The sequence below is a fragment of the Hyla sarda genome, chromosome 8 (genome assembly GCF_029499605.1).
Source record: "Hyla sarda isolate aHylSar1 chromosome 8, aHylSar1.hap1, whole genome shotgun sequence".
Taxonomy (NCBI): domain Eukaryota; kingdom Metazoa; phylum Chordata; class Amphibia; order Anura; family Hylidae; genus Hyla; species Hyla sarda.
Window position 1 is genome coordinate 33357444 of NC_079196.1, and position 25029 is coordinate 33382472.

Sequence of the window (25029 nt, forward strand, 5' to 3'; positions counted from 1 at the left end):
AAAGGAAAACAAGTACATTTTAAACATTTTTGCAGAGGCATGCTTCAAGTCATAAACCTGCGTATGTAATAAAAATAAAGATATTGCAGAAAAATGGCAAAAATTATGTGCATTCGTTGTCATGCTGCTAAAAAAAACAAAATTTTTTGTTAGTCACGAAATATGGTAATCTACAGATTTGCCGATATAACTATATTGTTCTGTCCATTGCGGTACAAACAATTGCACATTATTTATGATGAGATTCGAAATTGTGCAATGCATGCAACGGGCATAAGGAATATATAATAGACAGCATATTACAATTTGGAACATTTGGTCTCCATCTGTTGTGAGACTACAACTGTCAATATGCTGGGAGTTGTAGTCTTGCAACAGATTGAGGGGTCCAGTTTGGAGTTTGGATGCCACTGCAATAGCAATTTAACCAAAATCTTAGAAACTTTTAGAACATTTTTGAAACTTACCTACCAACATGTACAATGAGGGCAGCAAAGTCAATCAATACGAAGATATGCAAAACGTTTTTAAGTCTTATTCCAGCATGCATAATGGACACTTTACTGTCAATTTAACTTGCAAAATAGCAGTTTCCCATTAAAACCTCCCAAAGGGAGCAAAGGGAACCTGTCATCACTTTCATGCTGCCCGAATCACGAGCCAATGAGAAGGTTCCCAATGGCTTTTCCTTGCCCCAACCACATTGATGGATAGATCTCTCCATGTTTTGGTATAGGAAGAGATCGACCAATCAAGAAGGATGGGGCAGGGAAAAGCCACCGGGGACCGCCCCTATGACTCATGGCTCAGGCAGCATGAAAATGATGACAAACTTTCTTTCTCTTTTTTTTTTTAGCTCTAGTATGCCTTTTTTATGTTATGACAAAGAAGATCATGAGCATACAGCAGAATAAAATTCTAAAATTGGAACTTTTTTTTTTTTTATTGCGTTTTAAGGAAAAAACTGCCATTCTATTGAATTTGAAAAATCTTGCAGGAATTTTTTTTTGTATATATATCTCAAATAATAATAATTAAAAAAATGGGAGCACAGGCAATGCACTGTATAAGTCATGCTCATCTTACATTACTAGTGAGATCATTAGCTTTCTTAAGTGTCCGCATGATGGGAGTGTCATAAGACGCTGCTCCGTGGCCCCACATCTTTTCTTTGGTATACTCAGCCTACAATATGCAGCAAAACATTGGATTAGCAAAGCAAGTTAGGTGCCCTCGAGCCTCGAAGAGGACACTGGAGAGTCCGACGACTTAGCTCTTCAGAATATGAATGAAAATAAGGTATGTTAATACAAGAAAGGCTAGTTTCACGTGAGCATAGTACGGGCAAGTTTCGTTGCCTATATTATCAATGAATGTTATCTGGGCAGTCTAATGAAGTGTTTCCCAACCGATGTGCCTCCTGCTGTTGCAAGACTACAACTTCCAGCATGCCCGGACAGCCAAAGGCTGTCCGGGCATGCTGGGAGTTGTAGTTTTGCAACAGCTGGAGACACCCTGGTTTGGAAACCCTGACTACCAACATCATAGGGAACCGACTGCAGTCTCGTTGAACATTCGCTCGTAAAACAGACACAGAAACCTGCAGAAAAGTAAAACTAGTCATAAATTATTCGGGTTATATGTGGGTTTTGTAGCAGATTGCGCAGAAGATTCCCCACTAATTTCACCTAAATAGTAAAATCTGTAGTAAATATATATATATATATATATATATATTTTATTTTTTTTACTTATTCTTCCGTTAATTGATTTATTATTTCTAAGGATAATTTATCTACAGTGTTTAAAAGGGGTATTCTGGTGCTGTAGAAAAATGATATGTTGGCAGTGTTGTGGTAAAATCAAACTAAAATCGGTAAAACAGGGGACCCGTGTCACTTCCGGTGATGTTGGATCAGCTGTTTCCGCTAATGCAGAGGCGCAAACACACGCGCCTATTCCGGCTCTGTTTGGCAAAGCTGATATCACTTGCAGGCAGGAACAAACGATGGTAGAGGCACCCACATGTAGCAAAACCACACACCCTTACCCCTACCCTAAAGTGTAACCCCCACTTTATACACTACTACGGCAAGAGCAGCTCTTTAAAGAGAACCTGTCATGATTTTGTTAAGTTTTATAATCCTCCCAGCTCACTGCCCCATCATCACAAACCACCTCCTGCCTTTATTTTTATTATATTTTAGTTCTCTACCTTGATATTGCTCTGTGTTTTCTGCTCAGTCTCAGTCAGATACACAGACTGGGAAGGGGCGTTCCCCAGCAGGCGTGACATCATCTGAAGCTATACAGGGTAGAACCTCCTCCCTCACTCTGCTACACACAGCCCAGAGCAGTTCAGTGTGAGATGAGCTATGATTGGCTAAGGCTGCACACACTCCCCTCAGCACGGGGGGGGGATGTGCTCTGGACAAGTAGGGAGAAACCTAGTGGCAGCTTTTGAAACACAAAAACACAAATAAAACATTATTTATTTATTTTTTAAACAAAGTACATTAGAAAGATTTTTTATTTACCATAAGGAGTGCAATAGCAAAAATTTATTTTAATGACAGTGCCAATTTAAAAAGAAGCACGATGAGCTGAATTACTCTGCCATTGATTACTTCTGCCTGTGAGTGATGTCAGTTTTGCCAAACAGAGTGGGGATAGGCGTGTGCTTGCGCCTGTGGAGAAGCCTTGACAGGTGATCCGATATGACCGGGACCCCAGTTTTACCAAGTTGCTGATTTAACTACAACAATGGGGCCCTGGTAAAATAGAATAGAAAATTGGAGCATGCCCTTCACGCCTTGCTCTACAGTACCGGAATAACCCTTTAAAATTTCCTCTTAAATATAAATAGTGACTTAGGGCATATTGGTAGAGCACAATAACCCTCTGGGAATTGTTATTGGAAACACAACCATGGATACAATGAGTATATTGATTATATACTGTATGGAGTTTTGTATTATATCACAAAAATGTTCCATTTGTATCCGACAATATCATCAAAACGTATCACAGATTTGTTAGTAAGTATAAATAATATAATTAATATTATATAAATATTTTTAATTAGAACACTAGCATGAATACTAATGAGCACTAGCATTATAACCTTATTTCTTCTCTTTATTCTGTACATTACAATATAACCCACTATTATTACTGACACAAGGTTCAAAATAATTGTATTGTATATTATAAAAAGATATTTGTATTGTATTGTATAATCGTATTGTATATTATAATAATATAATTATTAAAGAGATTGTATGGCATTAGAACAACATGGCTGCTTTCTACCAGAAACAGCGCCATTATTGTCAATAGGATGTGTGCTGTATGTTGTTTATGTGAGAAAGCAGCCATGTTTTAGTGTAAAGCACTGTTTCCCTACCAGGGCGCCTCCTGCTGTTGCAAAACCACAACTTCCAGCATGCCCGGACAGCCGGCATGCTGGGAATTGTAGTTTTGCAACAGCTTGAGGCACACTGGTTGGGAAACACTGGTGTAAAGTAACATGTGAATTAAAGTGTTCTTGTCAAAAAAAAGTATGACATGTTTTAGAGACATGTTACAAGTTTTCATTAGTCAGGGTCTGAGTGTTCCGTCCCCGACCAACCTCTAGAACGAGCAGAGAGAGAAGCGTGAGCTGAGGTGTTCCCATAGACTTACATTGGGAATCCCTCTCATTAGCCTGGTATAGAGCTGGGAGAAAATGCACTTAGTGCATATTTCTTCCGACTGGATCTAGTGATCGGTCGGGGTCTGAACGCTCAGAACCTGACCGATCAAAACTTTTATAATGCTTCTACAACACGTCAAAAGTTTTTTTTTGAAATGACAGTGCCCAATGAAAGTTGCACAAATTCTAAATTCTCAATAACATTTATGATCCATAGCCTATGTCCAGTTTATGGATAACATCACCAGTAATAGGGAGGTATGATATAGATGTAAAATGTAGATGTAAGTAATGTAGATTTCATTTTTAGGCTATAATGGCTTCTCTTTTAGATTCTAACTTTATTAGTGCCCTGTCACGTCTTACTTGGCTTGTAAGTTTGGATACTTCTTGGGCTAATTCGATATCAGGTCTTCCCAGGACGGTGATTCCGCGGCCGGATTCTTCACGGGCCTTAGCTTTGTACTGGATCTAAAGGAGAAATCCAGCATGTTATATAATGCACCCTACATTCCACCCTGTATCATGAAATACACAACTGGTTACTCACATTGCTGACCAACTTGGCCACCTGGGTTGCCTTCTGAATGTCGGGTCTATCGGCAATGGAGGTGTAATTGAGATTAGCCTTGGCAGCTTTCTTGTAAGATACCTAGGATAGTAATATACAGATTATTTTTCCATAGTTCAGTTCTTATCGCGTAGAACTACAAGGCTGGCCAACAAAAGACCTACAGGCCTCCTTTATGTAGATTCTACCAAAAATGAACCATTATTATCTTGCCTAAGCCTTTACAATATGGACCTATAGAGAATCCATGTGTTGCTGCCCAAGGTCCTTGCATGTGAAAATGTCCACAACCATATAGTATCCAGTGCTGACTTCATCAAGTAGCCGTAAACTGGGGTAGGCTGGGGATGCTCAAACCCTAGACCCTTGTTGACTGTACGTCTTCTTTTTTGATAATCCACCAAGGTAACGTATACTCACATTACTTTGGGCCTTGGCCACGTCCATTGCATGTTTCACCTCAGGTGGTTCCTGCATGTTGGAGTAGTTGGACTTGCCCTTCTCCTTCTGGAACTTTTCTTTATATTGTTTCTAAAAAATATATTGAATAATTTTACAAACACTTACAATAAATAAAATAAAATATAAAAAAAACAGTTGAGTTATTTATAAATATATCTGATAGACAATTTCAGAATGTAATTTCTGTTTTTGCTATTAATCGGCCCTGCTTATATTAAAGTTGGTCGAGCTAAGCAGAAATTCTCCAAAGAAGTCATATCTGGCCATACATTGTATTATTAAAGGGGTACTCCGGTGGAAAACTTTTTTTTTTTTTTTTTTTTTTAGAAATGAACTGATGCCAGAAAGTTAAAAAGATTTGTAAATTACTTCTATTAAAAAATCTTTACCCTTCCAGTACTTTTTAGCAGCTACAGAGGAAATTCTTTTCTTTTTTAATTTTGTCTTGTCCACAGTGCTCTCTGCTGACACCTCTGTCTGTGTCAGGAATCCCCATTGCAAACCTATGCTGCTCTGGACAGTTCCTGATACGGGCATCAGGAGTCAGCAGAGAGCACTATATACAAGACAAAAAAGAAATTCAAAAAGCAAAGAATTTCCTCTGTAGTATACAGCTGCTAAAAAGTACTGGAAGGGTAAAGATTTTTTAATAGAAGTAATTTACAAATCTGTTTAACTTTCTGGCATCAGTTCATTAAAAAAAAAAAAATGTTTTCCACCGGAGTACCCCATTAAGCAACAGTTTTTGAGATGAGCCAAAAGTAACAACAAATATGGCTGCACTTCCTGTTGTCACTTTTCCAAAATGGCCACAGCCACAAAACATCAAAATGGCAAAGTAAATAAAATATTAGCACGAACATTGGCTGCTTCTGAACTAATATTTGACTTTGTTATGGGTAAAAATCGAAATACATAAAACTCAACATAACTTTGTATGTATGTATGTATGTATGTTCCAGCATACCTTCCAAATGGCTGGAGAAATTTCAATGGAACAAGGTAACATAGTCCATTGCTGCCTATGTGGTCATTCTTGGAATTAGTCACAAGAAAATGATAGTGTCCTCTATTAGTATTATCCCCCTTCACACTAATAATATTGTTATTAATAATAATAATTATAATGATCTCATAACATTTCATGCCATTTGTAAGATATCGTACTCACCTCACTAATAACTTTAGTTACGTCTTTAACATGAACCGTGTCACGTGTCTCCGACAAGGTTGTGAAGGAGCCATGTGGCAGGTGCTTCTTCACTTCTTCCTTGTATTTATTCTGGGACAAAAAAATATATACAGGCTTTATTTTCAGCAATTAAATTCTACCTGTATACATCAATATGGTTTTAGCTCCCTCTAGTGGTGGTGACATTCCGCCAAAATAATATCATTGCCTCTAGCAGTGTTTTCCAACCAGAGTACCTCAAGCGGTTGCAAAACTACAACTCCCAGCAAGCCCAGACAGCCTTTGGCTGTCTGGGCTTGCTGGGAGTTGCAGTTTTGCCACCGCTGGAGGCACACTGATTTGGAAACACTGCCCTATAGTGTTACATTATGAAAATACTTGTTGTGGATTTTCGGTCCTAAAAACAAAATAAACTTCAATGAAATTAGCGTACTTTAGGTGAAAGTTTCAACCAAATCTTTGCATTGTTTTGTATATACCAGCGACTTACATCAGATACAAGAGTGCTGACAGATTTAGCATGGATGATCTGAGGTGTATCTGCAACAACTCCGAATTCTCCTTGGTACGTTCCTCTGTCATACTTCTTCCTATATTTCACCTGCAAAGCCACCAAAATATCGATTGTTAACAGAAATGGAGAGAATTAGGATTTTTTAGGTAAATGTACTCCCTTCATCACAGTTTTTGTAACCTACGCTGACTTAAATAAACATTTTTAACGTGAAGAGGTCTAAAATTCAGTTATGTTTAATGGCTTAATATATCTGTGTGTGTATGTGTATATATATATATATATATATATATATATACACATATACACATACATAGTCAAAGCCCCATTTGTATGATACAGAATTCTGAATTCCATGCTTAGACAATTACTGCATACAGTATATACATTAAATTCAATAATAAAACAGTATGCAGTAAACGCTAAAGCTCCACCTAGTGGTGGATGTAGTAGCAAGAATTTGTATCATTTACAGCATGACTGTCATTAAAAAAAGCTTTTGACATGTCGATCAGAGATGTCAAAAGTTGTTGATCGCACCGAGTCTCGCTGCTGAGACCTGCTGCGATTGTGAGATATTAGCCGGGAAAGTGAGCGCCATTGTGCTCCACTCCCAGGCCAGCCAAGAGATCTGTCCATTTCTCTACATAATTTTCTATAGAGTGAAATGTAATGATACTTTTATTCTATGCTATGAAAAGGATTTTGAACTTTGTATTAGAAACAACTAAGCTATAACCTATGGAAAGATATATACATATATGTAAATATTCATCAGAAAGGTGTAAAAGGTGGACATTCTCTTTAAGGCAAGATATAATGTGACATATTTCTCAGAAGTCACACTGTTTGATACAATGCACACATTCCTCCTATCCTGGCCTGGTCATTCAGAATTGATGTGTTTGTTTATTACTCACATCACTGTTCATTTCGTTGTTCCTGAGAGCTAGGACGGTGTTCTTGTCATCTGTGATTGAGAGCTTGCATCCCTTCAGGAACTCTCTGTCCAGTTTGTATTCATACTGAAAAAAATCAATTAATTTGTATATTAGTCATATTATATTAAAACACAAGAGCTGATATAAAGATAGAGAGATGGCTTGATGCTAGTGAAATAAGAAACAAAGTCCAGCTCACCTCTCACTTCTCGGTGCTTGGACCGGTGCCCGGCAAGGCACCCAGCGTGACTGAAGAATGAACATGAGGTCCAGCGCTACGAGGATGAGCAGCTTTATTAGGCTATACAACACACGGTAAAACGACAGTCAGACGCGTTTCGAGCGCATGCGCTCGAAACGCGTCTGACTGTCGTTTTACCGTGTGTTGTATAGCCTAATAAAGCTGCTTATCATCGTAGTGCTGGACCTCACGTTCATTCTTGATGCTAGTGAGTCTCAATGCAAAAGTGGTACAAGGCTTTCCCCCAAACTTCACATACAAAGACTTTACAGTGATCCCTCGACCTACGATGTCCCCGACATACGATAATTTCAAGATGCGATGGCCTCTCAGAGGCCATCGCATGTTGAAGGCAGCATCAACATACGATGCTTTTGTATGTCGGGGCCATCGCATAAACGGCTATCCAGCAGCGCAGACTGCTTCAGCTGCAGCCAGATAGCCGTTTACGGTTCCCCGTGTGCTCCGGTGATGGTCTCTTACCTGTCCTCGGGGCTCCGGAGAGTCCTCTTCGGGATCCCCTGCATTGCCGGCGCTCTCCTTCGTTGGCATCACGTCACCGTGCACGCCATCCCATCATCCAAAAGGAGTGGCGTGCGTAGTGACATGATGGCGGCGACGGAGAGCGAGGATCCCTGGGAAGCAGAGACATCCACAGCGTTGGGGACACTCGGGGACGCGGCGACATGGATGGAGGGCAACATCCAGGGCACCGGTGACGGGTCCGGAGCGGCGGGGACAGGTGAGTATGGCTTCCTATTCTTTCCATTGCACGGATCCCTCAACATACGATGGTTTCAACAAACGATGGTTCATTTGGAACGGATTACCATCGTATGCTGAGGGACCACTGTACATGGTATTGATCATTGGGCACCAGGGCCAAAGAACCGCCACATTCTCCCCTATATGTATGCAACTGCATGAATAGAATGGCCCTCATTTACTATTTAAACCCGACATGTTTTGTCAGGTTGTGCACCAGTTTGTCGCATTGCGCCAAAAATTCTGTCTGCGCCAGATTTTGGACCAGAATTTGCACCAGAATTGAAAAATACTGACTAACTCTCCATTTGCCTAAGAAAACCCGGAAAAGGGGCGTTGCCGCCTTGAAAAGGGGGCATGGCCCCCGAAAAGGGGCGTGTTACTGACATTTTCACAAAAAAAACAACATATTTACTAAGGTTTCCACATAAAATGTGGTGGATTTGAAATGAGGAAAAGACAGATCAGAGCATTAGTAAAAAAAAAGCAAAGTGTAGGGAAAGTGGAAAATGTAGGGAAACCTTAGTAAATACCATGGAAAATAAATTGTAGGGAATTAAAACCCACAAAGAAACCTACACTCCACTCTTAGTAAATAAGGGCCAATATGTCCAAAGTTACTGTTGTAATGATAATTGTTAACAGGACCAATGCCAAATGTATGTAAGACTTTGGACAACAAAGCCCCCTGTCTACCATACCATCAGCTTTACCCAAATCCCCATGGAATCCCAATACCATAGGACACATCAGTGATGAAGACACCTTAAAGAACTAAGCTGCTTACGTCACTCTGTTGCAGAGAGGATTTTGCGTTCTGCATGAAGTCGGGTCTGTCGACAGTCCATTCCCAGTGAGCCTTGGTTGCTTCGTACTTCTTCCTATAATCCAGCTGCACAGAAACAGGAACAAAGTAAAGGATTAATTTTCTTCCCCACATAGAAGACATGGCTTATAGTGAGAGCTAACAAAAGAACGACTTACGTTGCTGATGGATTTGTAGGCTTCTTTGGCCGTCTTGATCTGTACAGCATCGGACACCATGGTACAATGTCCTCTGCTCTTCTCGTACAGTTCTTTATATTTCAGCTGTGAAAGACAAAACCAATCAATTACTGATCAATATCATTTACAGCAGTATAAGTGTAGATAGAGAGCAATAGATTAAAAAAAGGGAGATCTACTAAGCAAAATGTGCCATAAGTGTCTTACATGTATACAAGATGCCCTCTATTTATCACACAGTGGGTGTCATTTAAATAAATTTGGCACAGAGGAAGCATAAAACCTCTCTCCATTGTTTACAAGACAGCAAGTGATCAAATAGGGGGAGATTTATCAAAACCTGTGTAGAGGAAAACCTGTGTCAGATGCCTTTTCCAAAATGAAAGAAGTGATCTGATTGGTTGCTATGGGCTAAATCTCCCCCTTTTGCTAAATCTCCCCCATAATCTTCAGAGATGAAGGTGAAGTCTGTTCTTAAAGGATAACTGGTGTTTTAACACATTTCTCACATGATGATAAATTTCGGTGTCCATGTCCTCCTGCTCAGTTCTTCTTGGAAATCTGAGCACGCGATGTATAGATGTATAGATTTATAGAAGGTCTTATAGACTTTTTATAAATACATAAACAGCCAACTTGGCATTCTGAGGAAAGCTGAACAGTGCTGAGCAAAGCAGGCACAGAACTTGGCTGAGAACCTCTGTCCCTTTGTTTTAGCAATCTGAGGGGGTCTCAGTATCCGGACCCCACCTGTATCGATTGCACCTGACCACTGGGGAGCTGCAGGTGTAGGGCCAACTGGCTCCGGCCGCACCCTCCTGAACTAGTCTTTTTAAGGCTTTACTCTGCTTCTGCACATTGCTTGTGATTACAACTCATTTCTGTGTCTCGAGCTTTCTGTGTCTCGAGCTTTCTGCCTTATACATTTCTCTGACCTCCTGCCTTTTTATTGACTATTCTTTTGCCTGCCGTTCTGTGCATTGTAGCCCATCTGATTTTACCCTGGTTTGTATTTTTCTTCCCTTTTGCTTAGTGTTTTGGTACTGTGCAACTTTTTGGTTTTGACTGTGCTTAGTTAATCTGTCTGTTTGCCATGATTTTCCCTGGTTTGTGCTTTGGTTAACGCATTGTGTCCTGACCTGATCCCAGACCTCTTTACTGTGTTCTCTTATTTTGACTTGTGATGTCCCAGCACTTTAGTTCAGTTTACGGACAGTCAACCAGTTATGGAATCGCTGCAAGTAGGCCGGGAAAGGGGTCCTGTGAGAGTTCAGAATGCTCTATTCCCTGCACCACCTGATGAAAACTTCTGCCATGTCCCAATGACACTATAGAAGTTAAGTAGGCCAAAAGTTAACCTTCGATTTCCACATTATGTCACCAAATAATATTCCAATTTCATGTATATGTGTATGAAGGTCTCCCAACTGTCCCCTCAACAGATGTTGTAGGAGCTAAGGATGCTGGATTCCTTTGCTAATGTGTAAAATAAGCTGCTGCTAGAGAAGTGTCTTACGACTGTGGCTTATTCCACTACCCTCATAAAAAAAATTCTAAGTCAAGATATGTGTGCGTGTTTATGGTGAAGTCGGAATGCTTAATGAGCATTTTCTTTATAGTAATTTTTTAACTGTACCTGTCAATAAAAAATCAATGAAAAAAACTCTGTTATTAGGTGAGTACATACCTCACTGATCTTGTCTTTCACCTTGCGAGCATGTAGCAGTGATGGCGTGTCATGGATGGTGGTGTAGGCCTTGGCTTTGGCTTTGTTCCATGCCATTTTGTAAATAATCTGCAAATGTGGAAACAGAAAAAAAAAAACATCAGTACATATAGAAAAATGCTATATCTGTTATATCAGACAACTAATCCGAAGTGTTTAGAATCACAATGAGGTCTGCTCTGTATACATTGATAAAGAACTTCATATGGCAACTGCTACATATGCAACAGCTATACTGGTGTCTTCAGGGACGGTTCTGCCTATAGGCAAAATAGGCAGCCGCCTAGAGCGGCCTCTTTTTGGGGGCACCACTCTGCCTGCTGCAAGAAAGTTAGTAACCAGCCAACATCTGAAGCAACCGCCGCTCATCCGAAGCACCCACCCAGCCAGTGAAGGAGTGGGTTTGTTACAGTGTGTCACCCCAGTAGTAGGTGATTACATGAGGAGGAGGTTTGTTACAGTGTGTCACCCCAGTAGTAAGGTGATTACATTAGGTGGAGGTTTGTTACAGTGTGTCACTCCAGTAGTAATTCAAAAACAACTGGAAACAGGACCTTAGTAGGCGCTCAGGTGTCCGAGGTGGAAGGTATCACAAGCAAAATGATGTAGATGAAAAATCTTGTTTATTGTTTAAATAAAACAAGGTAAAAGCAAAAAAAAACAATAACACGTTTCGAGGTATGGCAACCCCTTCTTCAGATTGGAAAAGTGCACTTTTCCAATCTGAAGAAGGGGTTGCCATACCCCGAAACAAGTTATTGTTTTGCTTTTACCTTATTTTATTTAAACAATAAACAAGATTTTTCATCTACATCACTTTGCTTGTGATACCTTCCACCTCGGACACCTGAGCGCCTACTAAGGTCCTGTTTCCAGTTGTTTTTGAATTCCTCTTCAGGACCTCCTTTGGTGGTTTCCTGGGACCTCGGGCCAGCACAGGGTTATTGTACCTCTATTTGAGGTTATATGTGTATTCACTATACGCCAAAGGTGAGCGGCCATCTTACAGACTCTCCGTCCCCCCTTACCCATCTATCTATCCAAGGGTAACGCACAATGCGCTGTATTCGGGCCTTCTTTTTTTCCACTCTCTTTATACAGACTCCAGTAGTAAGGTGGGGCGTGTCAAAGGGAAGAGCCAATGGGCGGGGTCAAGAGGCGGCAAAATTTGCTTTCGCCTAGGTTGGCAAAAATCCTTGGACCAGCCCTGTGTGTCTTCAAGTCAATCGAAAATATAGATGTACAAGAAATTGTAAGACATTATATAAATGGATACAGAGGACACTATACCTCCATGTACTTACTAGAAGAACTTCTCATTATACTCACATCACTGATCTGTTTCCCGGCCTTCTGGGCTCGGTTGTGCTCGGGGGTGTCTATGACTGACGTGAACTTGTCCTTCTGTTTTTCATAATGCTCCTTATACTTCCACTACAGAGAAAGCGCACAGTCAGATACACTCCTACTTATCGATGTTTTCCATTTAGTTTTAGTTGCTTTGCTGTACAAAGTACAGTGTAGTACATAATAATTGGGTATAATGTTCTACCGTCTATAATCGTATAATAACTATACTGTAGTATCATGTATTATGGAATGTAGTATAATGTTATATAGCAATGTTTCCCAAGCAGTGTGCCTCCAGCTGTTGCAAGACTACAACTCCCAGCATGCCCAGACAGCATTTGGCTGTCCAGGCATGCTGGGAGTTTCTGTATTGCAACAGCTGGAGGCTCACTGCTTGGGAAACATTGTTATATAGTTTTGTATATACTGTTATATACTATAGTATCATGTATTATGCAATGTAGTGTATTGCTATATAGCAGTATTTCCCAACCAGTGTGCCTCCACTTTATGCAAAACTACAATTCTCAGCATGCTCAGACAGACAGCGAACGGCTGTCCGGGCATGCTGGGAGTTGTAGTTTTGCAACAGCTGAAGGCACAGTGGTTGGGAAACACTGTTATATAGTATAGTACATATTGTTATTAACGGTAGTATAACGTATCATGGAATGTTGTGTCTTTTTATTTAGCAGCATTTTCTTAATCAGTGCACCTCCAGCTGTTGCAAAACTACAACTCCCAGCATGCCCGGACAGCCTTTGGCTGTCCGGGCATGCTGGGAGTTGTAGTTTTGCAACAGCTGGAAGCGCTCTGGTTGGGAAACACTGTTATATAGTATAGTAGTATAGTGTCAGTTAGTCTATAAAGTACATTGATATGGTATAGTAAAGTATAATACATAGTTGTGTGGTTGAGTATAGCATAATATAAGACAAGCATAGTATGTTATTGTGTAGAACAGTATAGGCTAGTGTATGTGTGTATTTATGTCTGGTATGAATAATATAGAGTTCTTTAGTAGTACAGAATTTATAATTATAATTTATAAAGTCATATGTGTTGTATAGTATCTAGTAAGTTGTCTAGTAAAGTATAAACTAGTGCATTAGTTAAAGGGGTTATCCAGGAAAATACTTTTTTTTATATATATCAACTGGCTCCAGAAAGTTAAACAGATTTGTAAATTACTTCTATTAAAAAATCTTAATCCTTTCAGTACTTATGAGCTGCTGAAGTTGAGTTGTCCTTTTCTGTCTAAGTGCTCTCTGATGACACGTGTCTCGGGAACCGCCCAGTTTAGAAGCAAATAACCCATAGCAAACCTCTTCTACTCTGTGCAGTTCCCGAGACAAGCAGAGATGTCAGCAGAGAGCACTGTTGCCAGACAGAAAACAGCAACTCAACTTCAGCAGCTGATAATTATTGAAAGGATTAAGATTTTTTTAATAGAAGTAATTTACAAATCTGTTTAACTTTCTGGAGCCAGTTGATATAAATTTTTTTTTTCCTGGAATACCCCTTTAAAGGGAACCTGTCTTATTATAAACACAGTCCCATCTGTAGATGATATGTTCTAGAGCAGGAGGAGCTGAGCAGATTGATATATAGTTTTAAGAAAAAAGTTCCAGATAACTTGTCATTTATTCGTGTAAAATTCTGCTCATTCTGGGCTAAGTAGTCAAGTGGGCGGTCCTACTTAGTGATTGACAGCTATCAGTGTGTAAAGTGTGCATGCAGATAGAGATGTCAATTTTCCATTTGACTACTCAGCCAAGAATGAGCAAAGTTGTCATGTAGGCGGTGGTCTGTCATGTAGGCGGTGGTCCTACTCAGGGACTGACAGCTCTCTTTATTCATACTTATATACATATCCTGTCAACCAATGAGTAGGACTGCCAACATGACTACTATGCTTATTCTGGGCTGAGCAGTCAAATGGACGATCGACAGCTGTCGATCACTAAGTAGGACCGCCCAGTTGACTACTTTGCTCATTCTGGGCTGAGTAGTCAAATAGATGAGTGACAGCTGTCAATCATTGGGTAAAATCTCCCACTTGACTACTTTGCTCATTCCAGGCTGAGTAGTCACATTGGCAATTGATGGCTGTCGATCACTGAGTAGGACCGCCCATTTGACTTCTTTTCTCATTCAAAACTGAATAGTCAAATGAGCAATTGACAGCTGTCAATCACTGGGTAGGACCACCCACTTGACTACTTTGCTTATTCTAGGCTGAGTAGTCAAATAGGCAAATGACAGCTGTCAATCATTGAGTAAAATCACCCACCTGACAACTTAGCCCATTCCAGGCTGAGTAATCAAATGGGCAATTGACAACTGTTGATTACTGAGTAGGACCGCCCACTTGGCTACTAAGCCCAGAATGAGTTTACACAAATAAATCACAAATTATCCTAAAACTTTTCCCACAAAACAATTCATCAATCCACCCAGCTCCTTCTGCTCTATAACAAGGACTGCATTTAGTTTAGATGTCTAATATGTAGTATGTGGTATACTAATGTGTAGTACAATATGGTATGGTGTAGTATAGAACAGCCTAAGTATTAATGATATAAGATTGTATGGTGTAGTATAGAACAGCATTAGTATTAATAATATAAGATGGTATTGTGTAGTATAGTACAGCATCAGTATTAATAATATAAGATGGTATTGTGTAGTATAGTACAGCATCAGTATTACTAGTGTATAAGATGGTATGGTGTGGTATTGTACAGCATCAGTATTAATAATATAAGATGGTATTGTGTAGTATAGAACAGCATCAGTATTAATAATATAAGATGGTATGGTGTAGTATAGAACAGCATCAGTATTAATAATATAAGATGGTATTGTGTAGTGTAGAACAGCATTAGTATTAATAATATAAGATGGTATTGTGTAGTATAGAACAGCATCAGTATTAATAATATAAGATGGTATTGTGTAGTATAGAACAGCATCAGTATTAATAATATAAGATGGTATGGTGTAGTATAGAACAGCATTAGTATTAATAATATAAGATGGTATTGTGTAGTATAGTACAGCATCAGTATTACTAGTGTATAAGATGGTATTGTGTAGTATAGAACAGCATCAGTATTAATAATATAAGATGGTATTGTGTAGTGTAGAACAGCATTAGTATTAATAATATAAGATGGTATGGTGTAGTATTGTACAGCATCAGTATTAATTATATAAGATGGTATGGTGTAGTATAGAACAGCATCAATATTAATTATATAAGATGGTATGGTGTAGTATAGAACAGCATTAGTATTAATAATATAAGATGGTATGGTGTAGTATAGTACAGCATCAGTATTAATAATATAAGATGGTATTGTGTAGTATAGTACAGCATCAGTATTACTAGTGTATAAGATGGTATGGTGTAGTATTGTACAGCATCAGTATTAATAATATAAGATGGTATTGTGTAGTATAGAACAGCATCAGTATTAATAATATAAGATGGTATTGTGTAGTGTAGAACAGCATTAGTATTAATAACATAAGATGGTATTGTGTAGTATAGAATAGCATCAGTATTAATTATATAAGATGGTATGGTGTAGTATAGTACAGCATCAGTATTAATTATATAAGATGGTATGGTGTAGTATAGTACAGCATCAGTATTACTAGTGTATAAGATGGTAGTGTGTAGTATAGAATAGCATCAGTATTAATAATATAAGATGGTATTGTGTAGTATAGAACAGCATCAGTATTAATAATATAAGATGGTATGGTGTAGTATAGAACAGCATCAGTATTAATTATATAAGATGGTATTGTGTAGTATAGAACAGCATCAGTATTAATTATATAAGATGGTATTGTGTAGTATAGAACAGCATCAGTATTAAGTATATAACATTGTATGGTGTAGTATAGAACAGCATCAGTATTAATAATATAAGATGGTATTGTGTAGTATAGAATAGCATCAGTATTAATAATATAAGATTGTATGGTGTAGTATAGAACAGCATCAGTATTAATTATATAAGATGGTATGGTGTAGTATAGAACAGCATTAGTATTAATAATATAAGATGGTATTGTGTAGTATAGTACAGCATCAGTATTTATCAGTATTAATAATATAAGATGGTATTGTGTAGTATAGTACAGCATCAGTATTACTAGTGTATAAGATGGTATGGTGTAGTATTGTACAGCATCAGTATTAATAATATAAGATGGTATGGTGTAGTATAGAACAGCATCAGTATTAATAATATAAGATGGTATGGTGTAGTATAGAACAGCATTAGTATTAATAATATAAGATGGTATTGTGTAGTATAGAACAGCATCAGTATTAAGTATATAACATTGTATGGTGTAGTATAGAACAGCATCAGTATTAATAATATAAGATGGTATTGTGTAGTATAGTACAGCATCAGTACTAATAATATAAGATGGTATGGTGTAGTATAGAACAGCATCAGTATTAATAATAAAAGATGGGATTGTGTAGTATAGTACAGCATCAGTACTAATAATATAAGATGGTATGGTGTAGTATAGAACAGCATCAGTATTAATAATATAAGATGGTATTGTGTAGTATAGAATAGCATCAGTATTAATAATATAAGATGGTATGGTGTAGTATAGTACAGCATTAGTATTAATAATATAAGATGGTATGGTGTAGTATAGAACAGCATCAGTATTAATAATATAAGATGGTATAGTGTAGTATAGTACAGCATTAGTATTAATAATATAAGATGGTATGGTGTAGTATAGTACAGCATTAGTATTAATAATATAAGATGGTATGGTGTAGTATAGAATAGCATCAGTATTAATAATATAAGATGGTATGGTGTAGTATAGAACAGCATCAGTATTAATAATATAAGATGGTATTGTGTAGTAAAGTACAGCATCAGTATTACTAGTGTATAAGATGGTATTGTGTAGTATAGTACAGCATCAGTATTAATAATATAAGATGGTATTGTGTAGTATAGTACAGCATTAGTATTAATAATATAAGATGGTATGGTGTAGTATAGTACAGCATCAGTATTAATAATATAAGATGGTATGGTGTAGTATAGTACAGCATCAGTATTAAGTATATAACATTGTATGGTGTAGTATAGTACAGCATCAGTATTAAGTATATAACATTATATGGTGTAGTATAGTACAGCATAAGTATGTGATACAAAATAACATAATACAATATAGTAGCAAACATTTATACAATATCTATACATTTATATATCACAAGGCCACAAGCTAAAGCATGCTCACACCATGCAAAAATAATAATAAAAAACATAGATACATAGATACTGCAGACATAAAAGACTGTTCCTGTCTACAACAAAAACTAAGGACAACTTTTCTATGACAAACCGCATGCAACTGGAGGAGACGGACGTGATATCCCGGGCCGGGCCCGTCCGCTGTGCATGTTTGAGTACATAAAAATAGGAATAATTACGTTTTTGCCATGTCTGTGATTGTGCGGTGCTACCTGTCTCCGTCCCATTCAGCCCGAGGATTCATTATTCCATTGTTGCGCAGTCTCATCGCTCCTACGTTAGATCTCCTTAGTGACAAAATTACCTTCGCCTGTCCGTGTGAATGATCCAGATTAGATTGCTTCCATGCAGGAGCTGTTACTTATCCGATGAAGTGAACAAGTGCTCTTAACACTGACGGAGGCATCGCGCGCTATCAGGGTAAGCGCGGCCTGGCGCGCTGCGAAGCTCCGCTTCGCCCCATTGATGGGAATTCAATTGCTCCTTGTTCATTAGGAAGCAGGTGACATTTGCAGTCGATACCTGACCTCCCCATACATTGCGCTGATTACGGATTCTGAGCCGTCGCTATACATACATTAATATGCCGCCTGTGATTAGGAATAAAAGCAGAGCCTTTAGGGCAGTTCTTCCCAATCAGGGTGCCTCCAGCTGTTGCAAAACTACAACTCCCAGCATGCCCGGACAGCCGAAGGCTGTCCGGGCATGCTGGGAGTTGTAGTTTTTCAACAGCTGGAGGCACCCTGGTTGGAAAACACTACTTTAGGGGATAGACTTTTAAAATGTGTCTCTAATCTAATTTACTCTTAAAGGGGTACTCCATTTTTTTTTCATATCCACTTGTGCCAGAAAGTTAAACAGCAACTTGTATGAGTATGGGTTAGGCCAGATACTACCGGCCGAAACGCGTCACCACCATGCATTCTTGTTGTACTGCGTGCTTTATGTAAATAAATTGCACGAATTGTTCTGGAATACCGAGCTGGACTTCCGTTTCTTTCTCCAACCATATCTCTGGTGAGGTCCACACCTGTCCGTACTGAGGTGGGTCATACTGGGTGGGCTGACCACACTGCTCTTTCTACCAGAAAGTTAAACAGATTTGTAAATTGCTTCTATTTAAAAAATCTTAATCCTTCCAGTACTTATCAGCTGCTGTATGCTCCAGAGGAAGTTGTATGGTTCATTCCAGTCTGTCCACAGTGCTCTCTGCTGACACCTCTGTCCATGTTAGGAACTGTCTAGAGTAGGAGCAAATTCCCATAGCAAACCTCTCCTGCTATGGACAGTTCCTGATATGGACAGAGGTGTCAGCAGAGAGCACTGTGGTCAGACAGAAAAGAACTACGGTACTCAACTTACTGTGGAGCATACAGCAGCTGATAAGTACTGGAAGGATTAAGATTAGGATTTTTTTTTTAAATGTTGTCCACCGGAGTACCCCTTTAAGGTGTCAATTTTGTATCATCTGCTAATATAGCTGTGATGTAGATGGTAGGCGGTCTTTCGAGTGGGTCTTCTAGTAGGGCTAATAAAACTGTCACCTAATGTCTATGGGCAGCTGTGGTGTGTGGTTAATGCCAAGCGACATTTTGGTTTTGCTGATATGTCTCATGGCAAAATTCCAGAATATTATGACTTAAGAAGTCATTTTGGATTTTGATTAGTTTTTCCAACCAGTGAGCCTCCAGCAGTTGCAAAACTACAACTCCCAGCATGCCCGGACAGCCAACGGCTGTCCGGGCATGCTGGGAGTTGTAGTCTTGCAACAGCTGGAGGCACACTGGTTGGGAAACATTGCCTTATAGGCTCTGTTTGTAGCCCCAACCTGTTCTTAATGGACTATGGGAACCCAACAAAATCTGGGAACCCAACAAACTCTGATGAATCCCAACCACTTATAATAAAATGATTCGATCCATAGGGTTTACTGTGTTTTTGAGACAATGTTATCCTTACTGTCAAAACATTGAACCTCAACAGCACGAATGTGAACAGAGACTTAGCTGCGTCTTTTTCTATTGAAGCTTAAAGGGGTATTCCAGGAGAAAAAAACTTTTTTTTATATATATATATCAACTGGCTCCAGAAAGTTAAACAGATTTGTAAATTACTTCTGTTAAAAATTTTGAATCCTTTCAGTACTTATGAGCTTCTGAAGTTAAGGTTGTTCTTTTCTTTCTAAGTGCTCTCTGATGACACGTGTCTCGGGAAACGCCCAGTTTAGAAGAGGTTTGCTATGGGGATTTGCTTCTAAACTGGGCGGTTCCCGAGACTGTTGTCATCAGAGAGCACTTAGACAGAAAAGAACAACCTTAACTTCAGAAGCTCATAAGGACTGAAAGGATTAAGATTTTTTAATAGAAGTAATTTACAACTCTGTTTAACTTTCTGGAGCCAGTTGAGATATATATATATATATATATACATATATATATATATATATATATATATATATATATATATATATATATATATAAATAAATATATAAAACGATTTTTCCTGGATAACCCCTTTAATACATATATATCGTTGCATATAACATTAGGGCATTGTAACCTATAGTTATTCTAATATTATTTGCGTTGTGTTATATTACTGTCGTATTAGTTGGCAGTATGCCAGCAGTCTCATGGGTAAGGTGTAAGCTGCTGTTTAATTTACATCAATTTCCGAAATAGCGCAAAACCCCCCCCCCAAAAACATGCCTTTATCACGTGTCATATTACCTGACTCCACATACTGGTGTTGTGCATTGCCCGTAACATGTCTGGCCTTTTAATTTCATTGCACCCGTGTTCACGCAGCATCTTGGCCTTAGATTTGTACTTTTTCTGTTCATGCAAAAACCAACGGAAGTACAGAAAAGACGTGAAAGACAGCACTAGATCCCTTGAAGATGCATCGGAAGGGATGTAGGCGGAGAAACCCTATGTACTGTGGTACAACATGGCAAACTATGGGATTCTGTTTGTTAAAACGAAAACTTTTCGTTGTTTTGTTTTTTACTATGCTTGTTTTTTTTTTGTACTTAATGAATTTTTTTATTATTATTTTTTTTAAAAATTTTTTAGTATTTGATTTTATTGTATATTTTTACGTTATGCCGGTCTTACTAGGAAAAATTTGCCATGTATATTTCAGAGTACATAAAGTGTTCTTTCAGAGCTCACTCAGAAATGTTTTCGAAACATTTGAGCGGCGACTGCATCCGAAAATAAGACATCCTAGCCTGAAGACACAGAGAGAAGGACGGAATGGCCGCGGGGTGCCGCCGCCACCACCGGGCAACTGGGTTACCTGACTAATCTGTTCACTTGCACTTTTGGCCAGAAGGTTTCTAGGATCATCCACCACAATGCTGTAATGTGTTTTCTCCTTCTCATGTGCCGCTTTGTATAATTTCTGATCAGAACAGCACATTGGGTTAATGTTTAATAAGCAGAATATGTCTTGGATAATGCTTTCTCAATATAAAATTACCTTTGGATTGTAAGGTAGTAATAATAACAATAATTAAAGCAGTGTTTTTAAAACAGCGTGCCTCCAGCTGTTGCAAAACTACAACTCCCGGCATGCCCGGACAGCCGTTGGCTGTCCGGGCATGCTGGGAGTTGTAGTTTTGCAACAGCTGGAGGCACACTGTTTGGAAATCACTAAATTATCGGGAGAACCTTCGTGGCCACCTTCACACTAAAATACACACAAATCTAATAATAATAATTATAAATAATAAATGTGATCATTATTGTCATCCAGACAACAACGTCACTAACATTTCGGAATTCTGGAAATATAAAAATGAAAATAAAAACTGAAAAAACAGGAAAAAGAGAAGTTAAGAGAAATCCGTAAAATGCATACAATACTCTGTAATATTAACTAATAAATAATAGATGTAAGAAAAGTAAGTGCATCAACAATGTAGGTGATTATAATTTATAATAATAATAATAAATAAAATAATATGAATACTACTAATAATAATAATTATTATTATTAAATGAATACTACTACTAGGACTTATAAGACTATTAATAAAAATAATAGTTTAATAATATGAATACTACTACTACAATGACTACTACTTATAATTATAATAATCATAGCATGAATACTACTACTTATAATAATAATTATATTTTTATTATTATTATTATTATTATTAATAATGATAATCATACTGTGAGAAAAGTAAGTGCATCAAAAATGTAGGGGATTATAATTTATAATAATAATAATAATAATAAATAAAATAATATGAATACTACTAATAATAATAATTATTATTATTATATGAATACTACTACTAGGACTTATAAGACTATTAATAATAAAAATAATAGTTTAATAATATGAATACTACTACTACAATGACTACTACTTATAATTATAATAATCATAACATGAAAACTACTACTTATAATAATAATAATGATATTATTATCAATAATAATAATCATCATAATGTGAGAAAAGTAAGTGCATCAAAAATGTAGGTGATTATAATTTATAATAATAATAAATACAATAATATGACTACTACTACTACTAATAATTATTATTATTATATGGATACTACTACTAGGACTTATAATACTATTATTATTAATAATAATAATAATAATAAAAATAATAGTTTAATAATATGAATACTACTACGACTACTACTAATAATTATAATAATCATAACATGAATACTACTACTTATAATAATAATAATTATATTATTATTATTAATAATAATAATAATGTGAGAAAAATAAGTGCATCAAAAATGTAGGTGATTATAATTTATAATAATAATAAAAAATAAAATAATATGAATACTACTACTAAGAATAATTATTATTATATGAATACTACTACTAGGATTTATAATACTATTAATAATAATAATTAAAAATAAAAATAATAGTATAATTATATGAATACTACTACTACAAAGACTACTACTAATAATTATCACTTGTAGATAGGATATAGGGTATCTACCCACCTTAATAGAACCAGATCTCCCAGTCAATAATATAAAGGTAAGTGGGGGGAGTGAATTAAAACATCACTTTTAATAAATCCTCTCAAAAGATATATAGAATATAGTGCTGATATCTTACAAGGGGCTAATGTAAGCCTTCAAATCACAAATAGTACATAACTGTTAAATGAGATAAACATGCTATGTCATGCTAAGTCAAGACAATCATCCCAAAATTCCGACGCTTTTCGTCCACAATCTGTGGGCTCATCAGGGACAGAATGGGGTAAAGCACAGTGGTGTCAGTATAGAAACAGATTTATCAATATAAGCAATTAGCAAGGAAAGGGAGGGAGGATACAGAATCCATCCCCTTTCAGCACTCAGTAAAATCGCCACAGAGGCGATTTTACTGAGTGCTGAAAGGGGACGGATTCTATATCCTTGCTAATTGCTTATATTGATAAATCTGTCTCTATACTGACACCACTGTGCTTTACCCCATTCTATCCCTGATGAGCCCACAGATTGTGGACGAAACGCGTCGGAATGTACTATTTGTGATTTGAAGGCTTACATTAGCCCCTTGTAAGATATCAGCACTATATTCTATATATCTTTTAAGAGGATTTATTAAAAGTGATGTTTTAATTCACTCCCCCCACTTACCTTTACTACTAATAATTATAATAATCATAACATGAATACTACTACTTATAATAATTATTATATTATTATTAATAATAATCATTCACACCATCTACATAATAATATGAATTATAATATGAACAATATGAATATTACTACTAAAACTTATATTATTATTATTAATAATAATACTAATAACAATAATATGAATACTACTACTATTAATACTAATAATATAGTAATCACAATAATATAATTTGTAAATTAGACATCCAGATTAAAATGTTAAAAAAAATTGTTCTTATATTTTACTAATTAAAAAAAATTTAAGGGGAAAGAAAATAAAGACATGATTAGTAATTATATTATATAAATTAATAAATTCATTAAATATATGTGATTTACATGTAAAGTGAAACTGGGTGAGATGCAGCTAGAAGTTTATAGCAGTATTGCTTTACTACTTTATTGTTGAAATAAAAGACCCATAAATGCTGCATCTCATAAATAGTTACTGCATAAATTGACATATATTCATGAGCGAACTTACAGTAAATTCGATTTGTCACGAACTTCTCGGCTCGGCAGTTGATGACTTTTCCTTTGTAAATTAGTTCAGCCTTCAGGTGCTCCGGTGGGCTGGAAAAGGTGGATACAGTCCTAGGAAAGAGTCTCCTAGGACTGTACACACCTTTTCCAGCCCACCGGAGCACCGGAAAGCTGAACTAATTTATGCAGGAAAAGTCATCCACTGCCGAGCCGAGAAGTTTGTGACGAGTCAAATTTACTGTAAGTTCACTCATCTCTAATATTCATCTTTACATTATAATTACAATAGTATTATAAGCCTTAAGGCCCAGTTCACATAATGCAGTTTTATATTTTTATTGTGGTACAGAACTACGAGTACCTTAAAAAGCTGCATTATAATATAAACTGAATAATTGTATCTTTTTATGCTCATTTTATCCAGCAGGCTTCTACTTTATAAAACAATAATCCTGCAGTCTGTTCTTCCTGTGGTCACCTTACCTCGTTGGCCAGTTGAGTTGCATATTTGAAGTGGGTAAGCAGAGGGGTATCGGCGGTCTCTTTGAATATTGACTTGGTCTTTTCAGCGGCCTGACGGTACTTGTACTGAGAAGGAAAGGAAAATAAGAATTCAATACATTTTTCCATATCGTTGTATACTCTATTATACACTACAAATTCCATACTGCTATGCAGAGGCGTAGTTTGTAGCTACTGGGCCCCGATGCAAAATCTGCAGCAGGGTCCCTTATAATATTGGTCTCTAATGGGGCAGATGTGCTTTGGGGCGCCCTTAGGCACCAGGGCCCCGATGTGACTACTACCTCTATAGCTACGCCCCTGCTGCTATGACCATAGTTTTATAGAGCTTCCTCTACTTTCTTTTCCCCAGTGTGGAACTGGTGGTAATTGTTGTCTTCAAAAGGGGTTGTTAGTCTAAGGGGTTTATGATAAAGGTCTTTATCTGGTCTTGTACATAAAGGGGTACCCTGGTGGGATTTTTTTAAATTTATTTATCATTATTATTTTTTTTTTCAAATCAACTGGTGCCAGAAAATGAAACAGATTTGTAAATACTTCTATAAAAAAAATCTT

At 37.3% G+C, this 25029-nt stretch overlaps 1 protein-coding gene across 1 annotated transcript in view; it reads right to left on the bottom strand.

Moving 5' to 3' along the window:
* Window positions 1-25029, bottom strand: part of NEB (nebulin) — a 219258-nt gene that overhangs the window by 39775 nt on the left and 154454 nt on the right. Inside the window, exons 108-120 of the mRNA XM_056536625.1 lie at window positions 24436-24540; window positions 21078-21182; window positions 12441-12545; window positions 11073-11180; window positions 9365-9469; window positions 9168-9272; window positions 7354-7458; window positions 6410-6520; window positions 5899-6009; window positions 4686-4796; window positions 4245-4346; window positions 4061-4165; window positions 1087-1185 (exon numbers count right to left, since the gene is read on the bottom strand). Coding sequence (XP_056392600.1) covers window positions 1087-1185; window positions 4061-4165; window positions 4245-4346; window positions 4686-4796; window positions 5899-6009; window positions 6410-6520; window positions 7354-7458; window positions 9168-9272; window positions 9365-9469; window positions 11073-11180; window positions 12441-12545; window positions 21078-21182; window positions 24436-24540 — 1377 coding nt within the window. The remainder of the gene's footprint in view (window positions 1-1086; window positions 1186-4060; window positions 4166-4244; window positions 4347-4685; window positions 4797-5898; window positions 6010-6409; window positions 6521-7353; window positions 7459-9167; window positions 9273-9364; window positions 9470-11072; window positions 11181-12440; window positions 12546-21077; window positions 21183-24435; window positions 24541-25029) is intronic.